General features: G+C 42.1%; 1 protein-coding gene across 2 annotated transcripts in view; it reads left to right on the top strand.

The window, feature by feature from the left end:
- LOC137654972 (serine racemase-like) overlaps positions 1 to 9,962 on the top strand; it is an 87,133-nt gene extending 77,171 nt beyond the window's left edge. Inside the window, exons 7-8 of one of the 2 annotated variants that reach the window (XR_011046767.1) lie at positions 4,980 to 5,090; positions 9,567 to 9,701. Coding sequence is in view for 1 of the 2 variants with exons in the window: in XM_068388872.1 (XP_068244973.1) it covers positions 4,980 to 5,090; positions 9,567 to 9,707 (252 nt within the window). In the remaining variant the exon portion in view is untranslated. Of the gene's footprint in view, positions 1 to 4,979; positions 5,091 to 9,566 lie in introns of both variants that reach the window. The other variant, XM_068388872.1, reaches the window with a different exon arrangement.
- Positions 9,963 to 18,669: the final 8,707 nt, after the last annotated feature.

Here is an 18,669-nt window from a genome sequence, read left to right as displayed (position 1 = left end):
ACCAGCCAATATGCAGCAATCTTCCTGCTTGCTGGAAGGATCGCTGATAGCGGCAGCAAACAGTGGCTGCCCTTCCCATCCTCGAGAATCTTCCTTTTCCTGGTTGGTCTTCCCTTCGGTGGATTTCTCCCACGGGAATTGGGTTCGCCCATTCTCTACCATTGCTTTTCAGAGCAGGCTTTGTCATCAGCAGTCTTGTCTCCCTAAAAGACTCGTCTCGCCTACTGATGTAGATCCTTAAAGATCCTTCAGGAATTGGATTCATCTATTCCTTGCCTTTGATCTTCGGGAACTGGCCATTAGACTCATCTCGCCAACAAGACTCAACTTGCCCAGCAGACTCGTCCCGTCAGCAAGATTCTTCTTGCCCAGCAGACTCTTCCTGCCTAGTCGGCTCGTCTGCAACTCCTGATGGAGATCCCGAGAGAACCCCTCAGTGACTCTAAACAGCCACATGTGAACATCTTATATAATGCCGTATCTTCACGCCTGAAGATTATCCAATTTCTCCTCTCTCAGGGAGTCTCTCCTGCAACAGATTGCGAAGAGAATGTCTGGATACCTAGATAGATCTTTGGCTTCGGCCAATCCAGTCTAAGTGGACTGTAAGTGGGTATCATATAAGGAGTATCCCTCCCCTCAATACCACTATGCCAGCAATAGGGTTCCTCAGTTACCTTTGGGAGGAAGGCTTCTCTTGGTCTCGGCACGGAAAGGCACTGCTAGTTCTTATGCTTCGCCTTCAGACCAGAAGGAATTAACCTTTCTTCACGTTGGTATTGCCCCCTCGTATGGTTTCAAGCCAACGAACCCTAAGTCGGGAAGGAGACCTCGTTCCAGGACCCCGAGCAGCAGAGGCCTCTTGACCTTGATGACAGGTCTCCCGCTTGTGTTACTGCCAAGAGAGTCGGCGAACCCCATGGGACATCCATAACGTCTCATTCATGACAGTGGGCCAAGTAATGCTTGACCTAGTTTCTGGCAGCTCAGATCCCAGGATCCAAACCTTTCAGTCTGAGAGCCCTTCGCAACAACACCAATGATCCGGATCAATGGTTACTATGCCCAAAAGAAACTGGAGGCCCTTCTTCAGAAAAACTACAAGAGATTGCCCCAAGTGTCAACACTCTTCATCAGCTCGGGGAAGGTCAAGAGCAGGATCACAAAGAACACCATCTCTGCCTGGATTCACAAGGTCATTGACCTCACACTGAATCCAGATCCTCCTCCAAAACTTCGACCCAGAGCACACGACATCATAGGCATTGCTACGTCCATGGCGTTCAAATGAAACTACTCTGTGGTGCAGGTTCTACAACGAGCCTGTAGAAGTGTCAAATGACCTTCACTGCCCACTACCTGCAAGACATAACCCACAGGAGACTCGGTATGTTCTATATCGGTCCTGTGGTGGCTGCACAAGAACTGGTTTAACACTTCAAGCTCCTTGACGGACAAGTAGCAGGAGGTTGAGGACATTGGTTACCCAGTTTTAGTCTGAGTGATTGAATAAGATTGACTGGCTTTTTCTTTTCTTTATCCTCCCCTCTCTTGGGGAAAATCAACATTCAGGGTCTTCTGCGAAGCCGACCTCAACCAACTGCAGGTAAACCATTGTTCCCTTGTGTAACCTGCTATTGTATCAATAATGTTAGTTCCCATACCCTGGCGAGGTGGTATTGGGAATGTCTTGGTGACCTCAGATGATTCCTATGACTTGGAAGAACTCTTACCTTGGCAGCCACATTGCTAGTATCACAAACACACAAGCTTGTGTTGGCCACAGACCATGCATAGCAAGGTTTTAGCGAGGGTTAGGGTTTCCACCTATCATGTGTTAACACACACAAAAGGGAATCCCCAGGTAAAAGCCAAAAAGTCAGATTGGCAGGGACGTCCACTCACCTAATGGGTGAGTCAACCCCTATGAATAGCGTAGGTTTGTATTCCAATTACGGAAAAAATGACAAATTTGGAACTACATACATATACCAAAGGCACTTCCCCCAATTTTGGGGGGTAGCCGACAACAACAAGAAACAAAACAAAAAGGGGACCTCTACTCTCTACGTTCCTCCAGCCTAACCAGGGACTCAGCCGAGTTCAGCTGGTACTGCTAGGGTGCCACAGCCCAACCTCCCACATTTCCACCACAGATGAAGCTTCATACTGCTGAGTCCCCTACTGCTGCTACCTCCGCGGTCATCTAAGGCACCGGAGGAAGCAGCAGGGCCTACCGGAACTGCGTCACAATCGCTCGCCATTCATTCCTATTTCTAGCACGCTCTCTTGCCTCTCTCACATCTATCCTCCTATCACCCAGAGCTTTCTTCACACCATCCATCCACCCAAACCTTGGCCTTCCTCTTGTACTTCTCCCATCAACTCTTGCATTCATCACCTTCTTTAGCAGACAGCCATTTTCCATTCTCTCAACATGGCCAAACCACCTCAACACATTCATATCCACTCTAGCCGCTAACTCATTTCTTACACCCGTTCTCACCCTCACCACTTCGTTCCTAACCCTATCTACTCGAGATACACCAGCCATACTCCTCAGACACTTCATCTCAAACACATTCAATTTCTATCTCTCCATCACTTTCATTCCCCACAACTCCGATCCATACATCACACTTGGTACAATCACTTTCTCATATAGAACTCTCTTTACATTCATGCCCAATCCTCTATTTTTTACTACTCCCTTAACTGCCCCCAACACCTTGCAACCTTCATTCACTCTCTGACGTACATCTGCTTCCACTCCACCATTTGCTGCAACAACAGACCCCAAGTACTTAAACTGATCCACCTCCTCAAGTAACTCTCCATTCAACATGACATTCAACCTTGCACCACCTTCCCTTCTCGTACATCTCATAACCTTACTCTTACCCACATTAACTCTCAACTTCCTTCTCTCACACACCCTTCCAAATTCTGTCACTAGTCGGTCAAGCTTCTCTTCTGTGTCTGCTACCAGTACAGTATCATCCGCAAACAACAACTGATTTACCTCCCATTCATGATCATTCTCGCCTACCAGTTTTAATCCTCGTCCAAGCACTCTAGCATTCACCTCTCTCACCACTCCATCAACATACAAGTTAAACAACCACGGCGACATCACACATCCCTGTCTCAGCCCCACTCTCACCGGAAACCAATCGCTCACCTCATTTCCTATTCTAACACATGCTTTACTACCTGTGTAGAAACTTTTCACTGCTTGCAACAACCTTCCACCAACTCCATATAACCTCATCACATTCCACATTGCTTCCCTATCAACTCTATCATATGCTTTCTCCAGATCCATAAACGCAACATACACCTCCTTACCTTTTGCTAAATATTTCTCGCATATCTGCCTAACTAAAAATCTGATTCATACAACCCCTACCTCTTCTAAAACCACCCTGTACTTCCAAGATTGCATTCTCTGTTTTATCCTTAATCCTATTAATCAGTATTCTACCATACACTTTTCCAACTACACTCAACAAACTAATACCTCTTGAATTACAACACTCATGCACATCTCCCTTACCCTTATATAGTGGTACAATACATGCACAGACCCAATCTACTGGTACCATTGACAACACAAAACACACATTAAACAATCTCACCAACCATTCAAGTACAGTCACACCCCCTTCCTTCAACATCTCAGCTTTCACACCATCCATACCCGATGCTTTTCCTACTCTCGTTTCATCTAGTGCTCTCCTCACTTCCTCTATTTTAATCTCTCTCTCATTCTCATCTCCCATCACTGGCACCTCAACACCTGGAACCGCAATTATATCTGCCTCCCTATCATCCTCAACATTCAGCAAACTTTCAAAATATTCCGACAAATTTGGAAGTAATTTGTATTTTTCCTAACGATACAAACCTGTAGCTATTTACAGAATTGCCTGCCATTCTAGTTTCCCTTGAAGTCATACCTCCAAGCAAAGTGAAGTACAGGCACAGGTGTGTGAGTGAGAGGGATAGCTACTAGCCGCCCCCCTCCCTGCTAACTAGCGGTATGGGTGGTTAACCCTCGCTAAAAGTCTAATGGCTCGTCTTTTAGCTTCGCCAAAAATAATGCCCCTATAAATAGCTACAGATTTGTATAGTTAAGAAATATGAAAATTACTTCCATATTTGTCATTTTAGTGTCAAATTAGGGGTAAATCTTTGTGGTTTGCCTGAATAGCAGCTGTGTTGGAAGCTTGAACAGAAGTGGTATCAATGTAAAATGTAAAAATGGCTCTCGCATTTAAATGCATAAAATTGATCAAGAAGAGCAATAAGTGAATGGATTTCAGTATATATCAGTAATTAACAGGTAAAATCTCAATGAATTACCTCACAAAGTTGGAAGATGATGAGCACATCCTGCTACTCAAAAGAGGAAGTTTGACTAAAGATGAAGAATTTGATAATAAAGCATTAGTCCATCTAAGCCAGTTCATCTATAAAGATTGTAAGATACTGTACAATATTTCCACAATAGTAGGACTAAATGGGGTTCTTAACTAATCTGACTGAATAAAACCTGACTAGTAGCAAATGTTGCATCTGAAGTGTTTGTTGAGACGAGACAAGTCGAGAATTAGTCTTCTCTCTAGGGAGTCTTTCTTTGGTACACTGAATAATCTGGCCTGAAATACATGGCAGGTAGGAAATAGCAGAGAGAGAGATTTTATTCAGTTTTAATTGAGGTTATCAAGCTTCCACTTGCAGTATATAGCATTTGTTCATGTTAAGGTATGGAAATAATAGATTTCACTTTAAAAATCATGCCACTGATAAAATAAGGTAGAATTACACATAGAGAGGAGGTATTTAGTTTTAATTTATCAATCAAGAAATGCATATCTTATACACCCTTTAACCTTATTCTAAATGATATTAAACATAAAGAATAAAATCTATGATAAATATTATATCTTGAAGATGTATATTTCTATTCCTTATAGGTTGGCAACTTGGTTTTTCCTATTATATGTGAGAATGCAGAAACCAAGGTATTTACCATCACTGATGACCAGATGATTGAAGGAATGAAGCTTATCTTTGAACGAATGAAGGTAAGGAACTGGTGTGTGTGAGTGTTTTGCCTGTAATAATTTTCTTGTGTTTTCTCTTTTACAGCATTTTTCAATCTTGGTTGGAATTTTCTCTTGATAGATCGACTCCTAAGAAAGACTAACTAGAGACCTAAACATTTTTCATGGCAGATTTAAAACATAGATAGTCCCACAATAAAGATTTGCTCCTACATAAGATACAACCCATCGTCATTTAAATTGTGTTTACTCCGTTGGAGTTTGGCTACGACCAGAATTAATTAAATTGTAGGAGTTTTGGCATCCCACCTGTACTGGGAGCGGTTGTGTCAGCAAAACTCACTTCACTTTACTCCTGGTTGCAGCTCCAATCACTTGCTGCTTGCCTGTTGTCTCTGCTACACTTTGCCTGGTGCTTTCTCTTTACTTGGTCCATTTGTGATTATGAGCAATTTCTAAGTGAACATGAGAACCTATCCCAGTATTAGAGGTAGTCCTTGTGCCACCATCATGAGCCAAGTGGAGGTACACCCCCATCCTTTGTGTCCTGGATGTTGTGGTAAGCAATGCTCCTATACCTTTACTTTTGAATTTTGTAAGTACAGTATTGGCCGCTCTCTCAATGGGAAAAATATAATAGTCGGAGAAAGAATGCTAAGAGGAATCACTCTCCTTCTGCTTCTTCCTCTGCTGAAAGAAAGAGCAGAAGCCTTCCTTCTCAACTCCTGACCTTTGTATTTCAGATCCATCATTATCAGAGGAGTTCCCAGAAAATCCGATACCCTTAGAAGACGGCCATCTTGTGCATGATTTTGTTGATGTGTTCAGGTGATATAGATCCTATGTTTTCAAGTCTTTTACAGCCATACTAAGAAACATTACAAATTATGTTGGGACCACCAACTTATTCAGTACTGTATTAACCTTAACAGGTCTCCATCTCCCCTCACGAGCGTGATTAACTTGGGAGATCATATTTTTTATTCAGGTTTTACAGATCAGGTAGTTTTTTCCTCTATATTGCAGGAATACTCCCCGGTGAGAATTTTAGGAATATTAGCAAAATATACGCCTAAGCGTACACCACACCAAGAGGTGACAGAAAAGCCTATTTTACCAGGTACTGAAGTGACTTTGTTGGAAGGAGCTACTATTCTCCTAGAGAATTATTGGGTCCTTTGACTAACCAGACAGTACTACATTGGATCCATCTCTCTGTTTACAGCATATTTTTCTTTTGTCTACACATACGGTATACTAAATAGTTCTCCCACATTCTGTCTTCATACACCTGTCAACACTGAGATTACTAAACAGTTCTTCACTCATTACTATTACGCTGTAATTGTTCAGTGGCTATTTTCCTCATGGTGTGGATAGAAGAGACATTTTAGGAAAAGGACACTCCAAAATCAAACCATTGTTCTCTTGTCTCGGGAAGTACCATAGCCTCTGTACTGTAATAAGGTTGTCCATTGTCTTGGGGTAGAGGTTTCTTGCTTGAGGGTACACTCAGGCACACTATTCTAACTTGTTTCTCTTCCTCTTGTTTTTATAGTTTAAATATGAAAGGTTTATTTTGATGTTACTGTTTTTAAAATATTTTAATTGTCCATTCGTTCGCTTGTAGTTCATTTATATCCTTACTTCCTTTTCTCACTGTGCTATTTTCCATGTTGGAGCCCTTGGGTTATAGCATCCTGCTTTTCCAACTAGGGTTGTAGCTTAGCTAGTAATAATAATGAGAGTAATAATAATAATCCAAATTTACAATGATTCAGACCTCTCTGTAACTCCTAGAGGTCCTAAAGGAAAGTCTTTTCCCTCAAAGGAGGCAACTAGCTTCTCTCCTAGGCAGATTAGCATTTCTTTTTCTGATTTTTCATAAAGACCTCACTAGGATTTACAGATCTAGTTATGTACTCCGAGTGCAACATTAGCTATTCACCCACAGGCTCACAAACATTTCCTGCGTTCACTTTCAGGTACAAGCGTACTTTTTATACAAATAAATTAAAATTGAACAAACAAATAAGCAGATGAATGTGCCACCATCTCATCTTGCCCATGGCTGCCATCTTAAGAGTAACAACAATTCGTATTGATGTCATTGGAATGAGCTTCCCGTCCTCTACAAGACTTGATGTAAACCCTTTCAGGTAATACAAAATTAACTTGTATTATGCTTGATCCCTAGATCAGTTGAAATAACTACAAGCAATTTTGAAACTAAGCCCAGAAAAGCAAAAAAATTTTTTTAGAGAAAATGGGAAGCAGAACCATGCCCGCCATTTCTTCATATGAGAGCAGCAATGGACTTTAGAGACAATCCTCCTCATAAGAGATAGAGGTCGGACTTCTCACCATATTATTCAGCAGCGAAGAAGCAGCTTTATTTTGTTTATTCTAATTTTACAAGACTGCAGTAAGTAAAATAACATTTATAATAACATCACATTTACATATACACTGTTAAGAAGATTACTTGTAATTTATGTTGGCATGTCCTCGAGAGTGGTTGCTGTAAATCAGCTGATTGGGTTTACATGTTCGAAGATGGGCTCGAATAGAAAAAAGTTGATTTCATTTATATAGAATTATTTTTTCAACAGGTTATTGATAATGAAGATATACCGATAATGAATATAATAAAAATTTTTTATTACTTTTATATAAATGAATATAAAGATCTAAGAATGATTTACTTCTAATGGTGACCTATGCCCACATGAGGATACTCTAGTTATCTGAATTTAGTCCATTATATCTGAAGTCTGTAGTAACAGTGTCCGCTTGGACTGAGTGGTACCAATCCTTCACCCTCTTCACTTACATTTAATTCTTGAACTATCCCTTTTTATTGAAATTTTTCATCAGTTCAATCTCTACATGTAATCTTCTACTGTACTGGTTTATCATAATATGTCTTTTTATTATTGAAAACTAAACACTTCACTACAGATTCCCTTTGTTAAACATTGTCATTTTTAATCACCAGTAGAATCAAGATATATTATGAAAAGCCTCGATGGCTAAGTCAGTTAAGACAGCAAGCTCAGACTTTATAGAAGTCTCTGGCGTGGGTTCAAATCTGCAGCCGACGAGTCAGAGAGGCAGACACTTTGCTGTCCATGTAGATACTTCAGGATTATCTATGTAATCGATGGATACGTTTGCTTGAAGCAAATGAGTGTTTTTTTTTCCATTTGTATGGTGGTAAGCAAAATTGCCTTCATTTTGAAGGACTTTGCTTTGGATTTTTGGGTAGACCGTAGTCCTGATTGTCTGCCTGGCCTGACATCACTTAGACCCCGGAAGTGTATGTTCATGTGTTGTACCAATCACCAGCATGTTTCCTTCCAGCAGGCAGTGAAGAGTCCTGGCGTGGTTAGGTCGACAGTTCGAGACGTGTGAGGTGTCTGTTATGTTTTAAAAAGGTGTTGGAGTGGCTTTGTTTATGTGTATAAGTCTGTAACACTCATTTGCTTTAAGAAAACCTATCCGTCGATTACATAACTAATCCTGAGATGTCTACACGGATAGCAAAATGGCAGCCTCTCCGACTCGTCGGCTGCGGATCTGAACCCACACCAGAGACTTCTATGAAGTCCGAGCTTATTTTACGTACTTACTGTAGTCTTACAAATTCAGAATTACTAGTAGAATCAAGATCTACTATGAAGAGCCTTGATGGCTAAGTCGGTTAGGAATTTCCACAAGTAAAATGTCATAGAATCACCACCAAGGCAGCAGTAGAAAAGTGCTAATATTTATAGATTAATTATACATAATGAAATCTAAAATACAGTACTGTACTTTTGAAAGCCTTCTTTGCAATTAACCTTTCTCTCTCTCTCTCTCTCTCTCTCTCTCTCTCTCTCTCTCTCTCTCTCTCTCTCTCTCTCTCTCTCTCTCTCTCTCTCTCTCTCTCTCTCTCAAGTACATTATGTTGGGTAAATAGAAATAAAAAACTGCAGTATTGCATGAAATGTCAAAGGCTTACCATTAACATCTGTGTCCAGATAGAAATACAGTAAAATTTATTGTATTTTTGATAGCCAAAGTTACCTCTCAACTTCACCATTTCCTTATAACTTTTGGAATTACTCTTTGCAATGAGCATTGAACCTAAATTAAGAAACACTAGCTACCATTGTAGAATTTAAACTTCTCAGTAACTTGTATGATAAGATTTTGCAAAATAAGAAATACTATACATGGTTTTAGCCAAGTTTACGTGTTACTGTTGAAAGAACTTTATGGAAACAAAATCATGGAAATTAAGTTATATGAAATAACAGCCTATTGACAGTACAGTCTTTTCAGGATATTTGTATATCATGTTGCATATGTATTCATGTTTTCAGAAACATTCAGTGAATTGGAATATGACTATTCATTTATTCATCTCTCTCTCTCTCTCTCTCTCTCTCTCTCTCTCTCTCTCTCTCTCTCTCTCTCTCTCTCTCTCTCTCTCTCTCTCTCTCTCTCAACCAGATTGTTGTTGAACCATCGGCCGGAGCTGGAGTTTATGCTGCCATTAATTATTTGGAGAACATTGTACCACCACTGCACAAAGTTGGAGTTATCCTGTGTGGTGGTAATGTTGACCCAAATACCATTCCATGGACCACCTGAAGATGAGGGCTTTAGACTGGCCACTTGTGTTGTTGACAGTGCAATACATCCTGATTAATGTCAGATGGTGTAAAAGTAGAAAAAGGCTTCATGTAACATTTCCTTTATGTCCTACAATATACAGTACATAGTTGTTGGTAAAAAGACTTAAAAACATAAGTAAAATTTATTTTGCATGAATTTAAATAGACATAACATATTCAAGGCATTCACATATTTTCATTTAAAGATGCGCAATAAAATGTATTTATTAATTATCTTATTCTTATTCATCCTCTATTGATTTTTGTCTTTTGTTATAATCCGAGGATGTAATCAGTGAAAATTGTAGTTATGATAGTACTGTAATAATGATAAAGGATACATAGAATCGGCTAACTAGCAGGTAGTTGGACAAATAAAACATAACATACCATAGAGCTATAATGATAAGAGTAGGCCATTCACTAGGAAGCACTCCCTGTGAAGTTTGATTTTAAATCCAGTTACAGGTACCTATTATGTAATTGATAGAGCAAACAAGATGAAGGAGAATCTTACATCAGTCAGCCAGGTTGTAAAATTCTCTGACTCGATCTCTGATGCACATTATAACTGGAAAACTTGCATAGCAAGAAATTTCATGTCTAGTAAATTAAATGAACAAAACTAATTTTACCCTTATTTTGGTTATATTTCTAAACAAAATATTTTTAAAAATACTTTCTAAATCTTCATAGCCATCTAGGGGTTGTAGTACTGCAAGATTTTTACATTTTTGTTTAGCCATGTAAGAAGACTTCGCCTTGGAAATAAATGAAATATTGGAAGGACATTGTTAAAATTTGTTCCATCACTTCATCATATTTTTCTCAATCAAAAGCAGATCCAAAGTATAGTAAACATACCACTGAACTTTTAGGTAACTCAGATACTAATTTAATGAGGCAAAATTATTAAAAACTCTTACAATTTTTTTCCATTTAACATTACAACCCTGAAATATGATAAAAGGGCAATTATTTTGCTTCATGTTCAAGGTGGCCTAGAGTGTACAAAACTACCAGGCAAAATACAGTACAGTATAGGATTTCCTATGAATAACAGACTTTGAATCCTGCAGGTTCTGATCAAAATTTATCAACGTTTTTCAATATATCAACGTGCTTTAAAACAGTTAATAAATCTGTGAATTTTCATTTTGGTATACTTAATGGGTTATAGTAGCCTATTGGAAACATCCCTGTCTGGTGATGTACTGGACAAGGGTCTGAAACCCAATCAAGCTCGATTGTTTCTAGTGTCTGCAACCTCACCATCCTTGTGAGCTATGGATGGGGTTTGTTTTGAGAAGCCCATAGGTCTACCTGCTGAGTCATCAACAGCTATTTGGTGGGACGCTACCTCCTTTGGAGCTAAACATCCAGTCACCTTGTACAGTACTCTGATAATGGCTCAAATTTAACTACCAGCCATCTTTGACAATCTGACAGTTGACTGTCACCCGATGCAGGTGAAATCCAGAAGGTATTCCATAGAGGACTCTTGAGTTCATCAAGAAAGACGCAAAAAGGGGAGGGCATCATCACACCGAGTCACAGTTCGTGGAGAGCTCAAGTGGTGGTCGTTAATCAGAGTGACAAGAAAAGATTGGTCATAGTTTAATCACAAACCATAACAGATTTACTAACCTGATTGCGTATCCTGTTCCAGGGACAACCGAGATGATCAAGAAAATCTCTACTTACTAACTTACTGTTACTTCAGCTCCATAGACTTGAAGGTAGCATATCATCAAATACCACTGAACATGGCTGATCAGAAATTCACAGCGTTCAGGGAAGATGGAAGGCTGTTCGAATTCACGTGCTTGCCTTTTGGAGTAACCAAGAGGACTACCTGCTTTCAGCAAGTTCTCGATGAAATTATTGCCAAGGAGCAACTAGAGGGTACGTTCGCCTACGTACATGATATCACGGTCTGTGGTCACACACGAGAAGAACATGACAGAAATCTGAAATGCTTTCAAGAAACTACATTGAAGTATGGACACCATAAATGACAAGAAAAGTGTTTATACTCAAACATCAATCACTCAAATATCAATCTGGATTTTGGTCCATGTAGTGAATGATCACCAAGTCCTACCTGACCCGGAGAGAATGCGACTGTTGCTGGAGATGAACCCTCCGGACAGTACCCCTAGTCTCAAAAGAACGTTGGGACTCTTGTCTCACTATGCAAAGTTGGTACAAACTTCTCTCAGAAAATTCGACCTATAGTCGAAGTGAAAACTTTCCTGATGGCAAAATCCGCAGAATAAGCACTCGAAGAACAGAAGAATGAAATATCTTGAGCTTCACTAGCTGCTATAGATGACGAAGCTGCCGTTGCAGTCTCATTGACACAAGAAGGAAAACAGGTAGCCTTCTTTTCTCACTCACTTTCAGAATCAGAGAAATGACAATCGGCAGTGGAACGCGAAGCATGTGCTATCATAGAAGCCATCAAGAAATGGCGACACTTTCTGCTAGGAAATAAATTCAGACTCATAACTGATCAGCAGTCAGTGTGTTTCATGTTTGACACCAAGAACCATGGCAAAATCAAGAATGAAAAAATAATGCGGTGGAGTCTGGAACCGAGCTGTTTTAACTTTGACATCACATACAGACCTGGATCAAAGAACCAAGTAGCAGACGCTCTCTCTCGTGCTTCGGGATGTGTGGCTTCACTTACCAGTACTTAAGGAGACGAGGTGACTCAGCTTCACGAGCATCTGTGTCATCAAGGAATTGGAAGGATGACCCACATCATAAGATAGAGAAACTTACCCTTTACCATTGAAGAAGCTCGGACTGTCATACGTAAATGTCAAACCTGTGCGAAGATGAAACCTAAGTTCTCCAAAGAAACAGGAACATTGATAAAAGCTACCAGGCCATTCGAGCGTCTGGCTATTGACTTCAAGGGTCCGATGCCGTCCACCACAAAGATCAGATACATTTTCAACATAATTGACGAGTACAGCAGATTTCCATTTGCCTTTGCAACAGAAGACACCTCAGCGAGTACCACCATTAAATGTTTGTCTACTCTCTTTCCAACTTGGGGCCTACCCGAGCACAGTACATTCATTCAGACTGGGGACCTGCTTTTGTGTCTTCAGAGTACCAAAAGTTTCTTCATGACCATGGAGTGGCTACAAGCTACTTGTCTACGTATAACCCCCGTGGCAACAGCCAGATCGAGAGAGCCAATAGAACTTTGTGGCGCACCGTAAGTTTAGCTCTCGATTCTCTCTCCCTCCCTATAGAAATGTGGGAGGCTGTCCTGGAATAAGCACTACACAGCATGAGGTCCCTTCTATGCGTCGCTATGAACCAAACACTGCACGAGCGCATGTTCCTGCGCCCCAGAAAGCAACATACGGGCAGGCGGCTCCATCATGGATGACAGTAAATGAGCAAGCTCTTCTAAAGAAAACGGTTAGGAAATCCAAGTATCAACCTGAGGTCGAGGAAGTTAGACTCCTGCATGTCAACCCACAATGGGTTCATATTGCACACCAAGACGGCAAGGAATCTACTGTGTCGACTCGTCACCTGGCTCCTGCAGCTAAAGTATTCAGTACAAACACGTCACAATAAAGGAAGCCGTCACATCTTCAACATGCGAGAAAAGGGTAAGCCTCCCATCAATTAAGTTTACTGAAATGGGTGAACTGAATCTTTTCCTGACCCAACATTTCTCGCCAAGAATGAGCTACCCACCAAGAGATGGGGTCCCTGGAGAATCTGCCCTCTGAAGGAAGATGTCTCACTGTGTCCAGTGGAGTGTTTAAAGGTCTATCTTCGTATAACTTCAGACTTCGGGGGAGGACAGCTCGTTAAAGGGGAAACATCGGGCTCAAATTTATCCCTGAAACAGCTAAGGGCAAAGATCACCTACTTCATTCGCAGAGCGGATCCTGACAGTACACCCGCAGGTCATGATCCCAGGAAAATTGCTTCGTCGTTGAAATTTTTCCATCTCTTGGATTTCGAGCACCTTTGCTTGTACACTGGATGGAAGTCATCCAGGTATTCTTCAAGCACTACGCGAAGCAAGTGCAAGAGTTAAAGAGACACGTGGTGGCGGCAGGTAGTGTACTAAAACCTGTCGCTTAGTGCTGCGAGGAACAGTGAATTATTTGGGACTATAATTCTATAGGGTGTACATGTAGGCATATTACAGTGTAACATGGTAAGTGAAATGTCATCAAGGTGATATTATGGACTGTTCCAGTGTATAAAGGTGAAGAAACATAGACTTAACACTAGTGCCGTGTGTTTTTTTTTTTTACACAAGTGTAAATAGACAGACCTTTCAGAGAAGTATTAGAAAATTACTGAATTTTCTATGGAGTGGCATGCAATTTTTATTTCAGATAAAACAAGTATTTCTGAGTGGGCCTGTATGTTCTATGTTTATTAAGAAAAAAAAAAAAAATTTGTTCACCTGCATTTTTTGTTATTATGGAATGTATGCTGAATTTTTTATTTATTTTTTGCCAGTAAATGTCTAAAGGGATTTTGACGTAGGAAAAATCTATTTCTGGGCGAGGGACCTGTGCCGCCCAGTGAATAAGCTCCATTTAGCACTTATTCTTAGGTAATTTACTGCTAAATATACCAGAGAAAAAATGTAAAGGAAGGTTAACTAGCTCGCTCACCTATTGGTGTCGGTATAAAATTGGGCGTATAATCCAGAGGTCCCGCACTATTTAGATTCATCCACGACAGAAACCCCAATAGAGGAGAGCCGTTCAACCTCACTCGGTACTACTAACAATGCATCCGCTCAGAACCCAACTCCTTAGCACCCAAAGTTTGGGGACTCCAAGGGAGAGGAGCTGGGAGGGTTCACTGGGCGGCACAGGTCCCTCGCCCAGAAATAGATTTTTCCTACGTCAAAATCCCTTTTCTGGGCTCGAACCTGTGCCGCCCAGTGAATCTATACAAGAGAAAATGTCACCAAACTTGCAAAATAAAGGAAAAAACATAAGCGTAAGGGAAATACAGGATGCTTTTAATCAGAGATGAGTACCAAAAAACAATTATAAGGGTATCTTAAATATGAACATAAATCCAATAAGGTAGGTATAATAATGCCGTGAGTAATAATATATACAGATACTCAGGAGTATAAAATTTACAAATATAATAACAGTATTCAGGTGCGAGACCAACGAATACAATAGGGTATAAATGAGGCAGGTAAGAGGGAGAGATAAAGAGTCAAGGCATTAACCTGTGAGTTACTTGGGAGTAACTACGCTCCCTGCGGCTACTGTAGAAAATTTTAGGGCTTCCAAATGTTTAAGGTAGTGTTTCTTGAACACTGACGGTGATTTCCACCCTGTATACCTGGAAAGGTCTGTAAAATTCATGAGGTGAAAGAAGTTCACCGAGGTAGCAACCGCCCTGATATCATGTGCAAGAGGAAAAGAGTCAGGGTTAGCTTGTTTAATAAAATACAAGATTTGTTGCCTGATCCCTTTAATAGTAATGGTACCGCCTTGTTCTCTAACGAATAGAGGCCCCGAGGAGTTAGAGGAGGTCCGGGATAAATAAGACCTAAGAGTAGTAACAGGGCACAGAGACGGATCTTGCGTGAGGGGAACAATTTTCCAGGAAGACCATCTGTTTTGAGGGTCTTCGTTCTTAGCCAAAAAGAATTTGTTAGGAGAAAGAAGGACCTCTCCCGAAGGCAGGAAGTCAATATGACCCGGGTCTCTCGACAAGGCTGCCAATTCAGAAATTCTTGCCCCGGAAGCCAAGCTCACCAGGAAAAGTGTTTTCCTGAGAAGGGGAATGTAATCACAAGAACTGTTAATGGTATCAGAAGCCAATCTGAGTACGTCATTAAGGAACCAGGTCACCGGAGTAGGACGAGTAACCGGTTTCAGTCTGGCACAAGCTTTCGGAATTGAAGCTAACAAAGAGTCGGTTAAGTCTATGTTAAAACCCACTAGGAAGATCTTTTTCAGAGCCGATTTAATAGTGGTGATAGTATTGGCTGCCAGACCTGATTCTAATAAAGATCTAAAGAAAGTGACTGTAAGGTTCAAGTTCATACAGTTCACGTCTGAGTCTATTAAAAATTTTGCCAACTTTTTAACTGCAGAGTCATACTGGCGGATGGTGGAATCCCGTTTATCCGATTCTAGGAACAAGGTGTTTTGAGGATCAATATTGGCACCATGCATAGCCGCAAACTTCATAAAGTCCATAAAGTTAGGGCGCTCTGAATGTTTGAGAAAGCGTACACAACGCGTGTTTGTACTATCTGAGACAGAACCGGATTGGGTATCGGGTGAGGGTATAGTCTCAACTCTCGCAGGAGAGGATACCAGTTGCTCTTGGGCCAGTTGGGTGCGACCAAGGCTACTTGTCCCTTGAAGGATCTCAGTTTGTCTAGAACTTTCAGCAAAAGATTCACCGGGGGAAAGAGATAAATCTTTTCCCAGGTGTCCCAATTCTGTGACATGGCGTCTGTGGCGTAAGCCTGAGGGTCTAGATTGGGAGCCACATATACTCTCAATTTGTGGTTGGATTCCGTGGCGAAGAGGTCCACTTGGAGACCGGGAACCTGAGAGAGAATCCACCGAAATGACTTTAGATCGAGTGACCATTCCAATTCTAGAGGGGAGGTCCGGGACAGGGCGTCTGCCACTACATTCCGGACTCCCGCCAGGTGGACAGCTGAAAGATGCCAACAGTTCAAGGCTGCTAGGGAGAATATGGCTACTAGAACATGGTTCAGAGGCCCTGACTTTGACCCGCCTCTGTTGAGGCGGCGGACCACCACTTCGCTGTCGAGGACCAGACGAAGGTGTTGTTTCTTGGGAAGAGCAAGACGTTTCAGGGTTAGAAGAACTGCCCTGGCCTCTAGCACATTGATGTGAAATTGGCGGAACAAGGGAGTCCAAAGACCTTGAACTTTCTTGAGCTGAGAATAACCGCCCCAACCTGATAAGGATGCGTCCGTGTGAATGATTAATTTCGGAGGCGGAAATCGAAGGGGAACTGACTTTGACAGACTGTTTGCTCTTGTCCAAGGAAGAAGTCTTTCCCGTAGAATGGGAGGAAGGCGGACTTTCCTGTCCCGGAGCTTCCGGTTCGCCCTCGAACGCCAGACACGATTGATATCTTTCAATTTTGCCTTCAGAAGAAGATCCGTCACTGAGGCAAACTGAAGGGACCCCAGAATCCTCTCTTGGAGTCGTCTGGAACTTACTTTGTCTTTGAGAAAGCGTTTGGTGTTCCTTGCAATCTCTAACCTCTTGGGTCTGGGAAGACACAGAGTATGAGATATAAGATCCCATTGCAGGCCGAGCCATTGGAACTTCGATTTTGGAAGAAGACGGGACTTCTTGAAGTTGATCTGGAAGCCTAGAGATTGAAGATAATGGATGACTTTGTGAGTGGCTTTTAGGCAATTTTGGGAGGTGTCTGACCAAATGAGCCAGTCGTCCAGATAGGCTACTACTTGAATCCCTTGATTCCTGAGTTCCTGAACAGCGACTTCTGCTAACTTTGTGAAGATCCTTGGGGCGATGTTGAGCCCGAAAGGCATCACCTTGAAGGAGTAACTTTTGTCCCCTAAGCGAAAGCCTAGGTACGGACGGAAGTGTTTCGCTATCGGGACGTGATAATAGGCGTCTGTAAGATCGATAGAGGTGGTGACGGCCCCACGGGGAAGTAAGGTCCGCACCTGCGAGACGGTAAGCATTCGAAACTTGTCGCATTGAATGGACAAGTTGAGAAGGGATAGGTCTAGAATCACTCTTCTCTTGTCTGAATCCTTCTTCGGGACACTGAACAGCCGACCTTGAAACTTCAGGTGTTTCGTTTCTTGTACGGCGTTCTTTTGTAAAAGATCCTGGACAAATTCGACCAGGTCCGGAGTGGAATGTTGACGAAATTTGTTCGGAGGAGGAGGTCCTTGAATCCAACTCCACCCCAGTCCCTTGGAGATGATACTGAACGCCCAGGGACTGAACCTCCATTTGTTGCGGAAGGCATAGAGCCTCCCCCCTACCTGCTGCACCTCAGTATTGGTTTGAGGAGTTGCCTCCACGTCCGCCTCGGAAGTTCTTTCCTCTGCGAAAAGCTCTTCCCCTGCCTTTGTTCTGGTTAGAACCACGGTGGTAGCCTCTACCTCTACCATAACTCTGGGAAGAGCTATGAGCCTCATACGACTGGTTAAAGGCAGGAGAAGTGGCGGAGGCACCAGAAAGCTGGCTCTTAGGAAGCAGAACGGTGACATAGTCGTCCGAAGGAGCCTGAGAGGTGGAAGGCTGTGCCGGGGCAACAGGAGATGGGGGAAGAGGCAGCCGGAAAATGGGCGAACCAGTCTGCTGTTGCCTGAACTGGGTGGAAGTATATGGACGGAGCTTCTTCCTACCCCGGGCTTGGTAATTTGCAGGGTCAGATTTACGTTTAGGAGTCAAACCCCAACGGGCTTTAAGGCTCTGGTTGACTCTAGTGGCCTCCGCCAAGACTTCCTCTACAAGGTCCTCAGGGAAGAGGTTTGAACCCCAACAGGAGGACCGGATCAGCTTATTAGGTTCATGCCTAATAGTCGCCTCTGCCAGGACATGTTTGCGACACTTGCGTTTAGCAGTAGCGAAGTCATACAGGTCGTAGTATAATGACTGCAACGTAGCCTTGTTGAGAGATTTAAAAATACTCTCAGTATCGTAAGTCAAGGCTATCGACTCCGTGGAAGTGGCCAGGTTCAGAGTACGGCCAACGCGTAGGCGAGAATCATACTCCTGTTTAATGAGGGATTCCGGGAGACGGGGAAGCCGCTCACTAAACATTACCGAAGCACAGTCTGCTGCTAGCTTTCCAGAGGTAAATGTGGTATGGACGTTGTCCCAACACTCAATGCCTGAAGGAAGAAGGAGGGAGATTGGATCCACCTCTCGGATGGG

The sequence above is a fragment of the Palaemon carinicauda genome, chromosome 16 (assembly GCF_036898095.1).
Source record: "Palaemon carinicauda isolate YSFRI2023 chromosome 16, ASM3689809v2, whole genome shotgun sequence".
Lineage (NCBI taxonomy): Eukaryota > Metazoa > Arthropoda > Malacostraca > Decapoda > Palaemonidae > Palaemon > Palaemon carinicauda.
The sequence above is the reverse complement of the archived record's forward strand: the minus strand, read 5'-3'. Positions and strand labels throughout refer to the sequence as shown.